General features: G+C 34.8%; 1 protein-coding gene across 1 annotated transcript in view; it reads left to right on the forward strand.

Moving 5' to 3' along the window:
* poc1bl (POC1 centriolar protein homolog B (Chlamydomonas), like) overlaps positions 1-15,304 on the forward strand; it is a 46,351-nt gene that overhangs the window by 24,871 nt on the left and 6,176 nt on the right. The window contains 6 exon segments of the mRNA NM_001044778.2: positions 1,182-1,371; positions 3,853-4,038; positions 5,595-5,712; positions 8,453-8,629; positions 12,592-12,723; positions 12,834-12,944. Of these exon segments, the coding sequence (NP_001038243.2) occupies positions 1,182-1,371; positions 3,853-4,038; positions 5,595-5,712; positions 8,453-8,629; positions 12,592-12,723; positions 12,834-12,944 (914 nt within the window).

The raw sequence follows: 15,304 nt of genomic DNA on the forward strand, positions 1-15,304 counted from the left end.
ATGCGTTTTAAAACTAAAACATAGTGGTGTACATGGGGCCTTAGTATCTTTTAGTCATTTTGCTTCTCAAGTTTGTACCTAGAGTTAACAATGTTTAAATATTTGTGCTTTAAAAACAAGCCATTTTTTTCAGGGTAGCACAATGCATGCTAATGTGTTACAAGTGCAAAATGCTCATGTTCCTCAAAGCGAAGTGCTATCTGACAACACTTCAAGCATGTTTCGGCTCAAATTATCTTAATATACAAGTTTCTAAATATACCATTTTTCGTTGCGTTATTGTAATATTGTGTTCCTCATTCATTAATTTTTCTTCGGCTTAGTCTCTGATTTATCAGAGGTCACCACAGCGGATTGAACTGCCAACTATTCCAGCATATGATTTGCGCTGCGGATGCCCTTTCAGCTGCAACCCAGTACAGGGAAACACCCATATACTCTCACATTTACACACACACACACTCACTCACTACAGCCAATTTTGTTTACCGAATTCACCTACAGCACATGTTTTTGGATTGTGGGGAAACCAGAGCACCCAGAGAAAACCCACATGAACACAGGGAGAACATGCAAACTCCACACAGAATTGCCAACTGGCCCAGCCAGGACTCGAACCAGCGACCTTCTTGTAGGCACCAGCTCTAACCACCGAGCCACTGTGCCACCATAATGTGTTCCTTTTCATTTAATTATTAAAACTATAATGTTTTTCTTAGTAGCATTTTACATTTACATTTACATTTAGTCATTTAGCAGACGCTTTTATCCAAAGCGACTTACAAATGAGGACAAGGAAGCAATTTACACAAATAAGAGCAACAATGAATAAGTACTAAAGGCAAGTTTCAGGTCTGTAAAGTCTAAGAAGGGAAGTATTGCATAACAAACCTGTGTGTTTGTGCTTAATTTATTACAACTTTTCAATTTTCAAAGATCCAAAATAAACCTTTGTCAGTATTTGCACAGAAGTACTCTCCCAGATTTGCTAATCTTTGCATGTTTCATGTCTCCTGGATAAAGCTCTGGATAATAAAGCAGCAGCGTGTTCTTGTATTTTATCAATTTTTACATTTGCTGAGATAACTCATATGTGTCCTCTCTAGTTAATCTTGGTGTCCTGTGGTTTGTCATTTTATCTTTTGGGAAAGCTTCTGTTATTTTCTTTTCATGAATTGCAGGTTATCTAAAGTCACAGCTGGCACAGTATATCAGTAACCTGGAGCGTGTGCGTCTCATTCGGACAAAAAAAAGAGAAGGTCTGGTTAGGGCACGGCTCATTGGCGCCACCTACGCTACAGGAAGCGTGCTCACCTTCCTGGACTGCCACTGCGAGTGTGTGCCAGGCTGGATCGAGCCACTGCTGGAAAGGTATGATTAAGCCTGTCACAGTAATCATTAAATCAACTTATTGCACAATACATGGACATGACCTCAATGCTATTTGTTGACGCAGTATACAGTTGAAGTCAACACTATTAGCCCTTCTCTGATTTTTTTTTTTTTCTTTTCAAATATTTACCAAATGATGTTTAACAAAGCAAGAATTTTTTCACAGTATTTCCTATAATGTTTTTTCTTTTGGATAAAGTCTAATTTGTTTTATTTTGGCTAGAATAAAAGCAGTTAAATTTTTTTAGGTCAATTAATTAACTGTAATTAAATTTCTAAGGTCAATATTATTAGCCCCCTTAAGAAATATACATGCATACATATATGCATATTGTCTACAGAACAACACATTGTTAAAAAATGACTTGCCTAATTACCATAACTTGCCCAATTAACCCAGTTAAGCCCTTAAATGTCACTTTAAGCTGAATAGTAGCATCTTTAAATATATCTAGTAAAATATTATGCATCATCATGGCTAAGATAAAATTTCAGTCATTAGAATTAGTTATTATAGTCAATAATAGTAAAACTAATATGATTAGAAATGTATTGGGAAAAAAATGTATGGCAGAAATTGGGGTGAAAAATTTACGGGGGGATAATTCAGCAGGGTTAATAATTCTGACTTCAACTGTATATTGTCTGTCATGTTTGCATAAAAAAAAAAAATGTCACCTGCATTTTAGCTGATTGCGCAGCCTCTAATCGTTTAATCCAGGCTCTTTCACACATACAGACCTTTACGGAAAATTACCGTAACAATTTTCTGGAAAGGTCTGTATGTGTGAACAGGCCCTTTTTGAAAACACAGATAAATTTGTTTGGGCAATTTTCCGTAAAGAAACATTGTAACATTACCGGTAATTTACCAGAATGCTGCTTTGTGTGAACGCAGAAGGAAAATTGCCTGAGAGCACGTTCACATTTAGAACGTGCTGGCGTGAGACGTCTACTCCAGCCAATCAGAACATTCAAACGCATTCACATCTGCGCTGTTTATGAAAATAAAAGCTTTGAATACTTTTCCAGACACATTTAGCTGCTAGATGTTAGTCAGATCATGTTTGTTGCTTTTTATTGCCAACTGTGGAAATAATTATCGAAAAAATGCTTATGATAAACCGCTTATGATAAACATTCTAAAATGCCTCAACCAAAGTTTGTCATCGCAGTTTTTCAGTATTATTATTATTACTATAATATTATTAATATTGTTATTATATAGTCTTGAGCATCTGTGCTCTCATCATTCATTGCATGTCAGCATCATCTTTTATTATATAAGGAGGAGGCTCATGCAGCTTCTCATACCGCAGCAAATTCTATTTTCTCTTTGATGTATTCCGCCAGTTTTGCAGGAAGTGACAATTTTGTTCTTTTTGACTCGTCGGAAAAATTCGTAATTCGTTTATGCCAGGGGTTCTCAACTGGTTTGGCCATGGGACCCACATTTTTACATGGTCATCAAGCCGCGACCCAAATTTTTAGGAACTATAATATTATTTTAGGAATTATACTTAATTTGTATTTATTTGTTAACATAAACAAGAAGTGACAGATACATCATAAGAAAATCACCAAGACTTGCAATTAAACACTGTTTTATTGCTGTCATTTAACAAAATGTATCAAATTATAGAAATATTACAAAGTAAAAAGAACAAATACTGTTAATAATAAACTGTTAATAAAACATGTTTTCTGGTTTCTAAATGTTGTTTTAATTTAGAAGGTTTCATGCTCTCTTAGGAGAGCACTTTACCACAAATGACACTGAGGCTTTAAGACTTTTTTGTCATCAATGTATACATCCATACTTTACATATTCGTGGTTGTACTTGCACTTTAACATATTTGTTGCAATAATTAAATGAAATTTCACATGTCAAACGGTAGGGTTGTCGCGCACGCATTTCAAAATAAAAGTCCGACATAAGCAAAATAAGTAAAAAATTTAACTTTTGTTTTTTTTTTGATCACACACTCCGCGACCCCCTGAAAATGTAAATTTGCAGCTTTGGATGAAAACATAGCTAACGGTTACTGACAAGCGAAGAAAAAAAATCTTCTGATGGTTTGGAAGAAGTTTCTTTTTTTTTTTTTTTTTTTTTAAAGCTGCAGTCTACTTCCATACATTTTTGTAGAAGGACATTTACATTTTACAGATTATATTAGGAAATTGACTTTTTGATCATTGAGTTACAGAATCTAAACAATTTTGGTTCCTGATTGTGTCTATGCCTGTTTGGATTATTATGCTGTTATTTAGTTATTATATTAACAGTGGCATAAAATGGTTTTAAAATGACAATAACATTAACATAATAATTTCAGTGACAATATATTTCACAACAAAATAAATATTGATTGACCTGGATGTATTACTTGTGAGTTTGCAAATAGTTTTATGTTGCCAGTGTGATGTATTTGTTTCTCATAATCTGTTTTTCCCCTCAGAATTGCAGAGAATGAGACCACCATAATTTGTCCAGTAATCGACACTATTGACTGGAACACATTTGAGTTCTACATGCAGACAGAAGAGCCGATGGTGGGCGGTTTTGACTGGAGGTTGACATTTCAGTGGCATGCAGTGCCTGAAATTGATCGCAAGATACGCAAATCCAGAATTGACCCCATTAGGTTGGTTTCAGATCAACTTACCAATCAAACTGAAACAGATTAGAAATGGTTAAAGTGACACATATTTAGAGCGTTTCAGATCTGTTATTTGTTGGACAATATTAGTTTATATATAAATATTAGTTTACGTTATTTAATATATATATATATATATATATATATATATATATATATATATATATATATATATATATATATATATATATATATATATATATATGTATATATATATATATATATAAATATAAACTAGCTCAGCTTACTGTCGCCTCACAGCAAGAAGGTCGCTGGTTTGAGTCCTGGCTGGGCCGGTTGGCATTTCTGTGTGGAGTTTGCATTTTCTCCCTGTGTTTGTGTGAGTTTTCTCTTTATTATCCAAGACATGCACTATAGGGGAGTTGAATAAACAAAATTGTCTTTAGTGTATTTTTGTGAAGGATAGTGTATGGATGTTTCCCAGTACTGGGTTGCAGCTGGAAGAACATCCGCTGTGTAAAATATATGCTGTATAAGTTGGTGGTTCATTACGCTGTGGCGACTCCTGATGAATAAAGGGACTAAGCTGATTTTTGTTTTCCTGCATTTTAACATTTAGATCTAGCAATCGATTTAAATGGTCATTTCACCCACAAATCTGAATTCTGAAATATTTTACTCGCACTGATGCTTTCCAAAGCTCTACCAACACAGATGAAGGTATTTTTAATCAAATTCGAGAAATCTTTGTCTCTTCATTATAAGAATATTCACCCAAAATCAGGCCGTTTAAGATGTGACTTTTTTCTTCAGTAAAACATTGAATAAGTGCTCTACAGACAAAACATAACTTATACCTGAGGCTCTTGACGATACTTAGAGGTTTTATGAAACAAATTGATTAGTCTGTGCAAGAAACTGAATTTCATTTACAACATCATCTTTATTCCACAGCATTAAATCTTTAGTTTTGCCTGTATATGTTTTATTTTTGACTCTCAAAGTAGCTGCTTTGCATTTTAAGAATCACCAAGAATCACAGTTTCTAAAAATAACTAAAAATATTCTTTAAAGTTCTTATGAAGTGCTTTGAAATGTGCACTTTTGTTCGATGTGTGACAAAATTTAAAGGCAGGACATACAGTAGGCCCTTCCCTTTAAAAAACTAGCCAATAACATTTAATTTTCAGCTGAGGAAAAAATAGGCACCTACATAATAAATGTCCTGAGTTCGAGTAAATGAACAGTATATTTTCACATTTTTATTGAACTACCCCTTTAAGGTTTTCTCTCTTTATTCCACTTTAAAAACCTCCAGAAAGTCATTTTTCTCAACGAAAGAGCCTGAAATAGGATTGCTTATTGTGCTGATTAAATTCAGATTCAGTGCACTGAATAGACTCAATTTAAAGCTCAGGCTCAGGGGTACATTAAAGTGTGCTAGATTTCTCTCCAGGTCCGTCAGAGGGCAGACCCAGAGGCACTCGCTGCAAACTAAAGAAGCACTTACCTGCTAGAAAATTGGTGCTAGAGAATATCTCTGATGAATTGCCAATGCTCTGCTGCTTTTGGTTTCACAGGTCTCCCACTATGGCAGGAGGCCTATTTGCCGTCAGCAAGGCCTACTTTGAGTATCTTGGCACTTATGACATGGGCATGGAGGTCTGGGGAGGAGAGAATCTGGAACTTTCTTTCCGGGTAAGACACCTGAATTAGTTTAATTTTTGCGCATTGGTGATTTGCATTGGCTTCCCATGGGCTCTTGTTTGCATGAGAGAGTGAGTGTTTATAATTAGAAACATCTCTCGTGTTCGATTTCTTTTTTATTTATTTAGTTTGTATGTAGAAATGAAGATTGATGGATATGGAAACAGAATACAATGCTGTTTCTTCCAGGGCTGTATGATGTTCATGTATAATTGATGTGCTGTGAATTGGTATATAAAAACATGTGGGGAATAAAGCTGGTGAAGTGCCTAAAAAGGAGTTTTGTTGTGTCTCAGCGGATCCTGAAGCGATGTTGTTATGTTTTTATTTTTGACAGGCAGTGCATTCCATTAGAATCAGAATCAGAACTTTGCTTTTTGAAAATGTTCCAAAAGTAAGTGAGATTTAGGTGAATAAATTAATTAGTGATGCGCTAGGAAATACTTTATGCATGTTCGTTTTATTTGCAAAACTAAGCTGTCTTTTTTTTCAAAAAAGGATTTTGTATTCTATTTTAATATGCATGGGGCAGTCATAACAAAAAAAAAAAACAAAAAAAACAAAAACTGAATAACCCTGAACAAACCAACTGGTTTGATTACTTTTTATTTTTGTTATTTATTATGTTTAAACAATATAATTGAAAAAAAAATAACAGAAATAAATGATTATTTATTCTTTAATTTTTGAAACCAGTAAAGATTATACACTTAATCTGTAGCACTAATAATTATTGTTGTAATATGTAAGAAATGATGTAATGAATATTTTATTATAATTATTTAAATATTGATGTATTGAAATGAGTGCTCTACAAATGTTAGTGGTCTAGAAATACTTCACTTTTTCATAATTATTAATAAACAATGTAATGTAGAAATTATATAATGAATGGAAATCTTCTTTAATAAATATGTAGTATTGCTGTGACACCGGTAGCGTCTTTTATACTTTACTGTGATTGTAATTATTTACATTTTGTAATGTAATATGCATTTTAAATGCAATAAATAAAGTAACAAATGTAAAATTTTGCTTAAATCTTTTCAGTCTCCTTTACAATTATGTATTGTCATGAAACTAATGGTTCATTTAAATTGCTGATAATGTAAAACTTTACAATAAGGTTGTATTAGTTAACATTAGTTAATGCATTCATTAACATGAATTAACAATGAAGAACACATCTGTTTAGCATGAATAAATCCCTGTTAATGTTGACTATACAAATATTAACATGATAGTTAATGCATTCATTGCCATAAACAATGCCTTATGTCCAGCAAAAAAAACTAAGTTAGGGTAACTAAAAAAAACTAAGTTGGGAAAAATATAAAAATTAATTTGGGATAGCTAGAAAAGGAAGTTGGCGTTACCAGAAATATTAGGTTGGAGTAAGTTGAAAAATAAGTTATAAGAACTAGATTTTCAGTTGAAGTAAAATTGAGTTGTAGTCGATAGAAACATTTTATTGGGGCAATTAGGAAAACTAAGTTCTCGTAACAAGTAAAACGTAAAAAGTACAAAAAAGTACAAAAAAATTAAGTTAGGTTAACTGGGAAAATAAAGTTGGGCTAACTAGAAAAACTAAGTTGAAGTAACTAAAAAAAATTTAATTTGTAAGCACTAGAAAATCTTAATTGAGCTAACTAGAAAAATTGCCTATGAGAACTAGAAAAAATAAGTTATATGAATTAGAACAATTAAATTGGGGTAACTGGAAAAAAATTGGTTTTGAGAACTAGAATGCAGCGTTCACACCAGATGCGGATGAAGCATCAAGCCTGAGTGATTTGCATGTTAAGTCAATGCAAAGGCCCGAATAGACATCCCGTAGTGCATATTGTGCGAATAAGGCAGTGTAAAAGACACCGCGAATGAAGCAGCACAAGTTAAGCGTGTTGTGCGATTGACGAGTGTTTCACACGAATCGCTCAAATTAGAAAATCCAAACTTTAGTGGACATTCGCACCGCGTTAACCAATCAGGAGCTTTTTTTTTGTAGGGTGTGATTATGATGTAGTGCCTGTTGTTGGTGTCCCCGGGAAAGATCCTCCTGCTGACACGGAACAACAGTTCATCAAACTGGGCTTGGTTCAGTCAGCTAAAAGCTTCCAATACCCAGTTATAGTTTCTGAAAAAGTTGATGAACACAGAGCTAGGTGCACTTCTGAATGCATCTAGTGGACTCAGACACGGATCCAAATGAATCTAAGATATCTGTCAGCCTTCATAAAGCACAAACACAGCTATTCTCTCAATAAAATCCATGTCAGCCATTTAGCAATGAAGCTAGAGTCAACAGGCAAACAGAAGCCCCGCCCATGATGCGAATCCGCGTCTATTGTGAAGTAAATTTGATGCGTAAATGAAGCGAGAAATGTTCACACGTCTTTTTACATGCGAATAGCTCGATTTATCCATGAGTGCTGTAACTAGAAAAAACTAACCTAACCTCAGCTGCATGTATGGCAATTCTCTGCCTCCACATTGTGCATTTAAAATCCTTTAACACACGACAAGCCACTGATTCCTTACATAATATATCATTTATTTGCTAATAATTTTTTCAATACATATTTAAAAAAAAAAAAAAAACTTTTTATTATAAATATTTGATCAGTACTTTGCAATATTTAAACAGAAAAAAACTAGATATTTTTGATGATTTGAAATTACAGTGTAACTGAAGGAATTTGGATTCTTTTTAAAAACATTTTGCTTCTTGCAGGTATGGCAGTGCGGAGGGTCTTTAGAAATCCACCCATGCTCCCATGTGGGTCATGTGTTTCCCAAAAAAGCACCTTATGCTCGATCAAACTTCCTTCAAAACACAGTCCGAGCTGCAGAAGTATGGATGGACACATACAAGCAGCACTTCTACAACAGAAACCCTCCAGCACGCAAGGTACTTCATCCTTTCAGCGTAGCATTATTTCCTCCTTTAACTACTTCAGCATTTATCTAGAAATGCTGATCTCAAAAATGCTTGCTCACTTCTGAAGTGGAAGAAAAAAAAATTGTGAAAGAGATAAATGACTCTCAGGTTTTGCTTGAATGCTTCTCTTCTATCAGCTTACAGTGTTTGTTCTTCCTTTGGCTGACAACGATAATAAAACTAGGCCAAACATATATTATATCACCCTGGCTGACATCAATGTGGCGCGTAACTTCATATTACTTTGGAGAGAAATTACATTATTAATGACACAGATCAGTGATCAAATGATAAATCACTTTGTGGCGTCCATGACGGGAGATGCAATAAGCCCAAATGTTTGTTTGACCTTTCAGTTCGAGTTGTAGACGTAAATCAGGTGTGAGCATGAGCACACCCTTCCCATAGCTGTTTTGGGTGTTGGTTAAATGAATATGTCTTGTTTATCTGGTTGGGTGTCTTGAGTTTTTAGTTTGTTAAAAAAAAGTGTGTCGTGGCAGTTCTTGTGTCAACACTGCATGACAGGAAGTGCTTGCAGTACGTGGCGTTAGGATGATTCATATAGATATTTAGTCAGATATAGAGTACAGATGCTACAAAGCAAGTTGTCAGCAGTGAAGTTGATTGAATAAATGAAATCGAGAGATATAAAGTTTTTAGGATTAGGTTTAGAGTCTTGAGTGAGTTTATTTCTCACAATTCCAAAAAAAAAAAAAAGGTTTGAATTATTAGATGCTAGGGTTGTAACGGTATGAATTTTTCACGGTATGATAATCGTCTAAAACAATACCACGGTTTGACGGTTTCGCGGTATACGGTATGTTACAAATGTTACAAAATAATAGAACAGTGAAGCAAATTTGACTTTTTCCAAATAATATATTTTTAGTTACTATAAACAACACCACTTACAATGAACAAATAAAAATAAGAAAATAATAAATAATGTGTCAAAGTCCAAATAAAGTCCAAATAAACATGGTGCAAATCCTCAGAAAAAAATAGATATAAATATTTACTATACTATAAATAGTTACATAACGAAACTAGATTCAATATGGAACATCCTTAGGTTTTATGTGCCAGCATGGATATGGTTGTCTATCGATATGGATTTGGATATGGTTGTCTGCAATGCAGACAAACAGCTGCACCTTCATTTGCGTCTTTTGAATACAGCAAGAGCAGCAGTTCGTCTTTGCTGTGTCACTGTTTTGTCATGTTTCTGTGCTGCTGTGCATGCAAAAGTACTTAGTATGAGAATTATTTCATGAAAAACTTTTTTTTTTTGCGTTTTATTTAGCCGCGCATAAATGTATGCCTATCTCTCATTCCGTGTTGTTCAAAAAGCTTGGTCCACAAACAAAAGCGAAACATATGCTTATTGGTTGTGATATAGCGAGTTTGAACCAATCTGGGCATGGAGGAGGGACAATGCATCAATGTATCATGTCTGATTTGTCCGGAGACACAGTGACGAGCGTTTCTTTGTCAAATCAGCGTTGTCAAATGTTGATGACGTAACCGCACTGATTCCGGAGCCTCTGAAAGTCCGCGAATGTTATGTGATACAGCACTGGAAAGCTGAGATTCGCTTCTTTATGCCAATCTTTGAATTGTATGAATCAGATCAGCGGATCAAAAGTTATTAAACATTTAAGAGCAATACTTATTTTTAGCCGCGGGCGGCTGTCTCGGTCTTTAAGGGTTAAAACCGTTGATATGCAATTGTTCATGGTATGATATTCGTGCACGTTCAAATCGTGGTAAACCGTCATACCGGTATATTGTTACAACCCTATTAGATGCTTACTTGGAAGAGTTGAAGACATTTGCTAAATTAATTAATAATACGAACAATATGTGGCGCAAAAACTGAATAATATAAACTAAAAATATGGAACAAAGTAATCTTAAAAATATAGTACAAACATAGTCTCAAAATTATAAGAAAATAATGGTCACGTAAACTTTCATTTCCTACATAAATGTCAAAATTATGAGACATTTAGGCAAAATTCTGAGGTCAAAATTGTGGGATATAAACTGAGAAATCAAAAAGTCAGAATGTAAAGCAGAAATCTGAGGAAAAAGTCAGAATTGAGAGATGTAAACACCGAATTTCAAGAAAAAAATGTTAACATTGAGAGATGTAAACTTAGAATTTCAAAGAAGTAAGTCAAAATTGCACAATGTCTAGGTAAAATAAACTCAAAATTCCAAGAAAAATTAATTGTTGAAATTGCTGGATGTAGTCGGCGCAATAGCCTAGTGGTTAGCGCGCCTACATATGGTGCAATAGCACGTCAGGGCGCCGCGAGTTCGAATCCCGGCTCGACGACATTTCCCTACCCTACCCCCTGTCTCTCTCTCCCACTTCACTTCCTGTCTTAATACTGTCCTATTTAATAATAAAGGCAAAAAGGCCACAAATAAATCTTTAAAAAAAAAAAAGAAATTGCTGGATGTAAAGTACGAATTTGAAGAATTGTGATTTGTAAATTACAATGTAAAAGTTTTTGAATTCCAAATAAGTTACAATTGCAGGATGTACCATGCAAATTTAACAGTGCAAGGCAGAAGGAAAGAGGCACAATTGTGAAATGTAAAATCAAAATTCCAAGAAAAAAATGCAGAAAAGCAGTTACCTTTTTATTAATTTTTATTTCATGCTGAAAACAAGCTTTAAACAAGATGTATACTCAAAAGTAAAAATTGCAGCATGTAAAGTAAGAAACCCATGGAAAAAAGGCAGAATTGTGAAATGTAAACAGAATTCCTCCTGCAAAAATGTTGAAATCGCAGGATGTAAAGTAAGAACTCCAAGAATTGTGAGTTGTAAATTCCAAATTAGATACAATTGCAGAATGTTAAGTGAGAATTTCAAGTAAAAAAGGCGGAAGTGTGAAATTCCAAGGAAAATTTGTAAAATTTTGAGATGTAAACTTAGAATTCCAAGAGAAAAAAAAATAGAAATTGCAGAAGTAAGATTTCCAAGAATTGTCATTTGTAAATTTCAATGTAAAATGTACAAATTTTGGGATGTAAATGGAAATTCAAGAAAAATTATTAACATTGAAAGAAGCAAACTTGGAATCAGCTGGCTTTCTGCAACTCTCACATGGTCGCTCACTGAAGCTAAGCAGGGCTGTGCCCATGAGTATCTGGATGGGAGACCACATGGGAAAGCTACTGTAGATTGCTGCCGGAAGTGTTGTTAGTGAGACCAGCAGGGGGCACTCAACCTGCGGTCTACTTGGGTCCTAACGCCTCTGTACATGTGATGGGGACTCTACTGCTCAGTGAGTGGTTAAACCTAGGTCACGACTCTCTGTAGTCGTTAAAAATCTAAGGATGTCCATCAAAGAAGAGTAGGGGTTTAACCTGGGTCCTGGCCAAATTTCCCCACTGGCCTCTGTCCATCATGATCCCCTAACCATCCCCATATCATAATTGGCTTCATCACTCTTGTCTCCTCTCCACCAATCAGCTGGTGTGTGGTGTGCGGTCTGGCACAATATGGCTGCCGTTGCGTCATCCAGGGGGATGCTGCACACTGGTGGTGGATCAGGAGATTTCCTCCAATGTGTAAAGCGCTTTGAATGTCCAGAAAAATGACAATGTTGTAAATGTAAGGAATTAGTAATAATAATTCCAAATAAGTTCCAATCGCAGGATGTACAATCTAAAAAACTTGACTGTCAGTTTCCATTTACTGCATTGTAAAAGTGCTATAGAAATAAGGATGAATTGAATAGAATGTTAAATGAGAATTCTAAGGAATAAAGGCAGAATCGTCAGATGTAAACCCAGAATTCTAAAAAAGTAGGAGTACCTTTTTTTTAACTGTTTTTTTTATTTATTATTATTTCATGCTAAAAACAAGCTTTCCTAGCTTTGCCTTGTGGTCTTATTTTGATGTGCACCTCTAGGAATCGTATGGGGATATATCAGAAAGGATTGTCCTACGAAATCGGCTTCAGTGTAAGAGCTTTGAGTGGTACCTGCAGAACGTTTACCCAGGACTGCATGTGCCAGAGGACAGGCCTGGGTGGCACGGAGCGGTAAGTCAATAATATAATCCAGGCTATAGTCTAATTCTCTCCGGAGTTTCTTTTAATGTCATTTTTACTGTTTTTTTTTTTTTTTTTTTTGTTGGTTTTACATGGTGTAGGTTCGAAGTGCTGGAATCCACTCTGAATGTCTGGATTACAACGCCCCAGACCACAACCCCACAGGAGCTCACCTGTCCTTGTTTGGATGCCATGGTCAGGGCGGTAATCAGGTAACTAAAATCAAGAATACTTTTTACATTCTGATTTTCTTTTTTGTTTTTTTACTTTTGTGTTTCGAATAAAGGAAAAAGTTATTTAAGTGATTATTCATTAAAAAAAGCTTATGATTTATTAAACAACAAGATTAGTTATTAGCTAGGCGACATGGCAAAAAAGCAATCCCGATTAATTCTTTTCCAAATTGAACAACAACCATATATATTTCGATAACAGTTGTTAATTCTTCGCGATTAAAAGAGTATCCCAACAATGACTCAAGTCACAAATTAGAGAATTAGCATAACCTATCTCTAATATCAACACACTTCTAGATTCCCATTGTTGCACATTTCTGCTGTGTGATTGGCTCTTAGATCAAGAGTAAAGTCAAGAGCTTATCATTGTTATTGACTAATTTTATTGCAATTCGATATAATATTGTTTATTGGCCCAGCCCAGCTATTGCTATATTTTTTCAACTAAAATAAATTTTAAAAATATCGAAAATACTTTGTTTCCTTAAACTACATTAATAAAACTTTTAATAACATTGTAATTATTCAAACGAGATTACTTATCTTAAGCCAAGTCCCTTTAAGGCAAGTCATTTCACTCGACGGCCATTTTTGAAACATTTCTCGGGTAGTTCGCTTGGGCATTCTCTCTGATTGGGTAAAGATCAAATTCTTTAAAACTGTTTTGCAAGCTTATGATTACATTACATTTTTGGAATCACCAATAAGATTAAACAACAACTGTCTCATAAGTTTAGTTTCTATACGTTTGAATCAAACAAAATTGGCATATTTTCAGGTTGCCTGAGCTAATACGCACTCAAAAGAAATGAGATTGCGATACCAACCTCATTTATAGCCGCTCTACACATTATCATCCTCTGAAAAATGCTTTGTCAGATTGTGGTGGTCTTCTAAAGTAAATCACAACTTGATGGTAAATCTCCTCCAAAAATGAAAGTGACTCTTTGTTTACAAGATTATGGGCGATTGAGAAGTTGCTGCGGTCATGTGATGTACAGGACAGACTGTACCTGGCGTTTGTTTCATACAGATTACAAAACCAAAAAACTTTTGTTTTTAAGTGCACTTGGTTTGTTTAAAAGGACAGGTTTCAAATTTTATGTGGATATTTCTTATGTCTGTGAAGCAAGTATTTGCTGAGATTCCAGTGTGTTTGTTGACCACCAAACTGTCTAAGGTAATCGTACTGTAATACATTTTTTATTTTAAATAAATACACACGGGCAGCAAAGTGTCTCAGTGGTTAGCACTGTCACCTTACAGCAAGAAGGTGGCTGGTTTGAGTTCCGTCTGGACCAGTTGGCATTTCTGTGTGGAGTTTGCATGTTGTCCTGGTGTTCGCGTAGGTTTCCTCCGGGTTTTTCCCACAAGTCCGAAGACATGCGCTATAGGTGAATTAAATAAACTAAAATTGCTCATAGTGTATGAGTGCGTTTGTGAATGAGTGTATGGGTGTTTCTCAATACTGGATTGCGGCTTTAAGGGCATCTGCTGCGTTAAACATATGCTGGAATATTTGGTGGTTCATTCCCCTGTGGCAACCTCTGAACTAGAGAATAAGGTGAAGGAAAATGAATGAATGAATAAATAAACACTGAAAGGTATGAGAAGTTTAATTGTATTGTTTTCTGCAAAGACACAATCAGTGTTAGGTGTAACGCCTCACAAGTAATGAGGATTATGTAATAACATTACTTTTCTAAGTAACAAGTAAAGCATTACTTTTCAAAATTAGGTAATAATATTTGATTTACTTTTTAGTATAGTTAATTCGCTTTTAAAAAATAAATTGCTGAATTAAAATGATTGTAGATGCGTTGAGTCACACTCTCAATGAGAGAATGCAGGAACGGGCAGAAAGGAGGATGGCAGAGCCTTACATTTGTGCGATAGAAATATTCTCTTTTTAATAAAACAGAAAGTATAAAAGTAGCAAACATTAAGCTTTAAACTTTCATTAATCTGTTTATACGCTATGGATAGCTCTTGAGTCAGTAAGTTCTCTGAAGATAACATTATCATATCTTAATTTTTATAAATGTTTTTTTTACAGGTAAATGAAGGTTATACCGTGTGTTGTTAATTGCAGAGCTCCTCGATTAAAAAAAAAAAAAAGAAAAACCCTGCAAGTTCTGGAAGAAAAAAGTAACCCAAAAGTACCGGAATGCATTACTTACCATATAAAGTAACTAAGTAATGCAACTAATTACTTTTTTCAAGAGTTCACACTTGGCTGATGATTAATTATAAAGCTTGTTTGGCATGTTGTCACAGTAGAGAGAGCCCTGAGCTCATAAGATCCTTGAGCCTGGGGCTCCCTCCCCTTTGCAAGA

The sequence above is a fragment of the Danio rerio genome, chromosome 19 (assembly GCF_049306965.1).
Source record: "Danio rerio strain Tuebingen ecotype United States chromosome 19, GRCz12tu, whole genome shotgun sequence".
NCBI classification, from domain to species: Eukaryota; Metazoa; Chordata; class Actinopteri; order Cypriniformes; family Danionidae; genus Danio; species Danio rerio.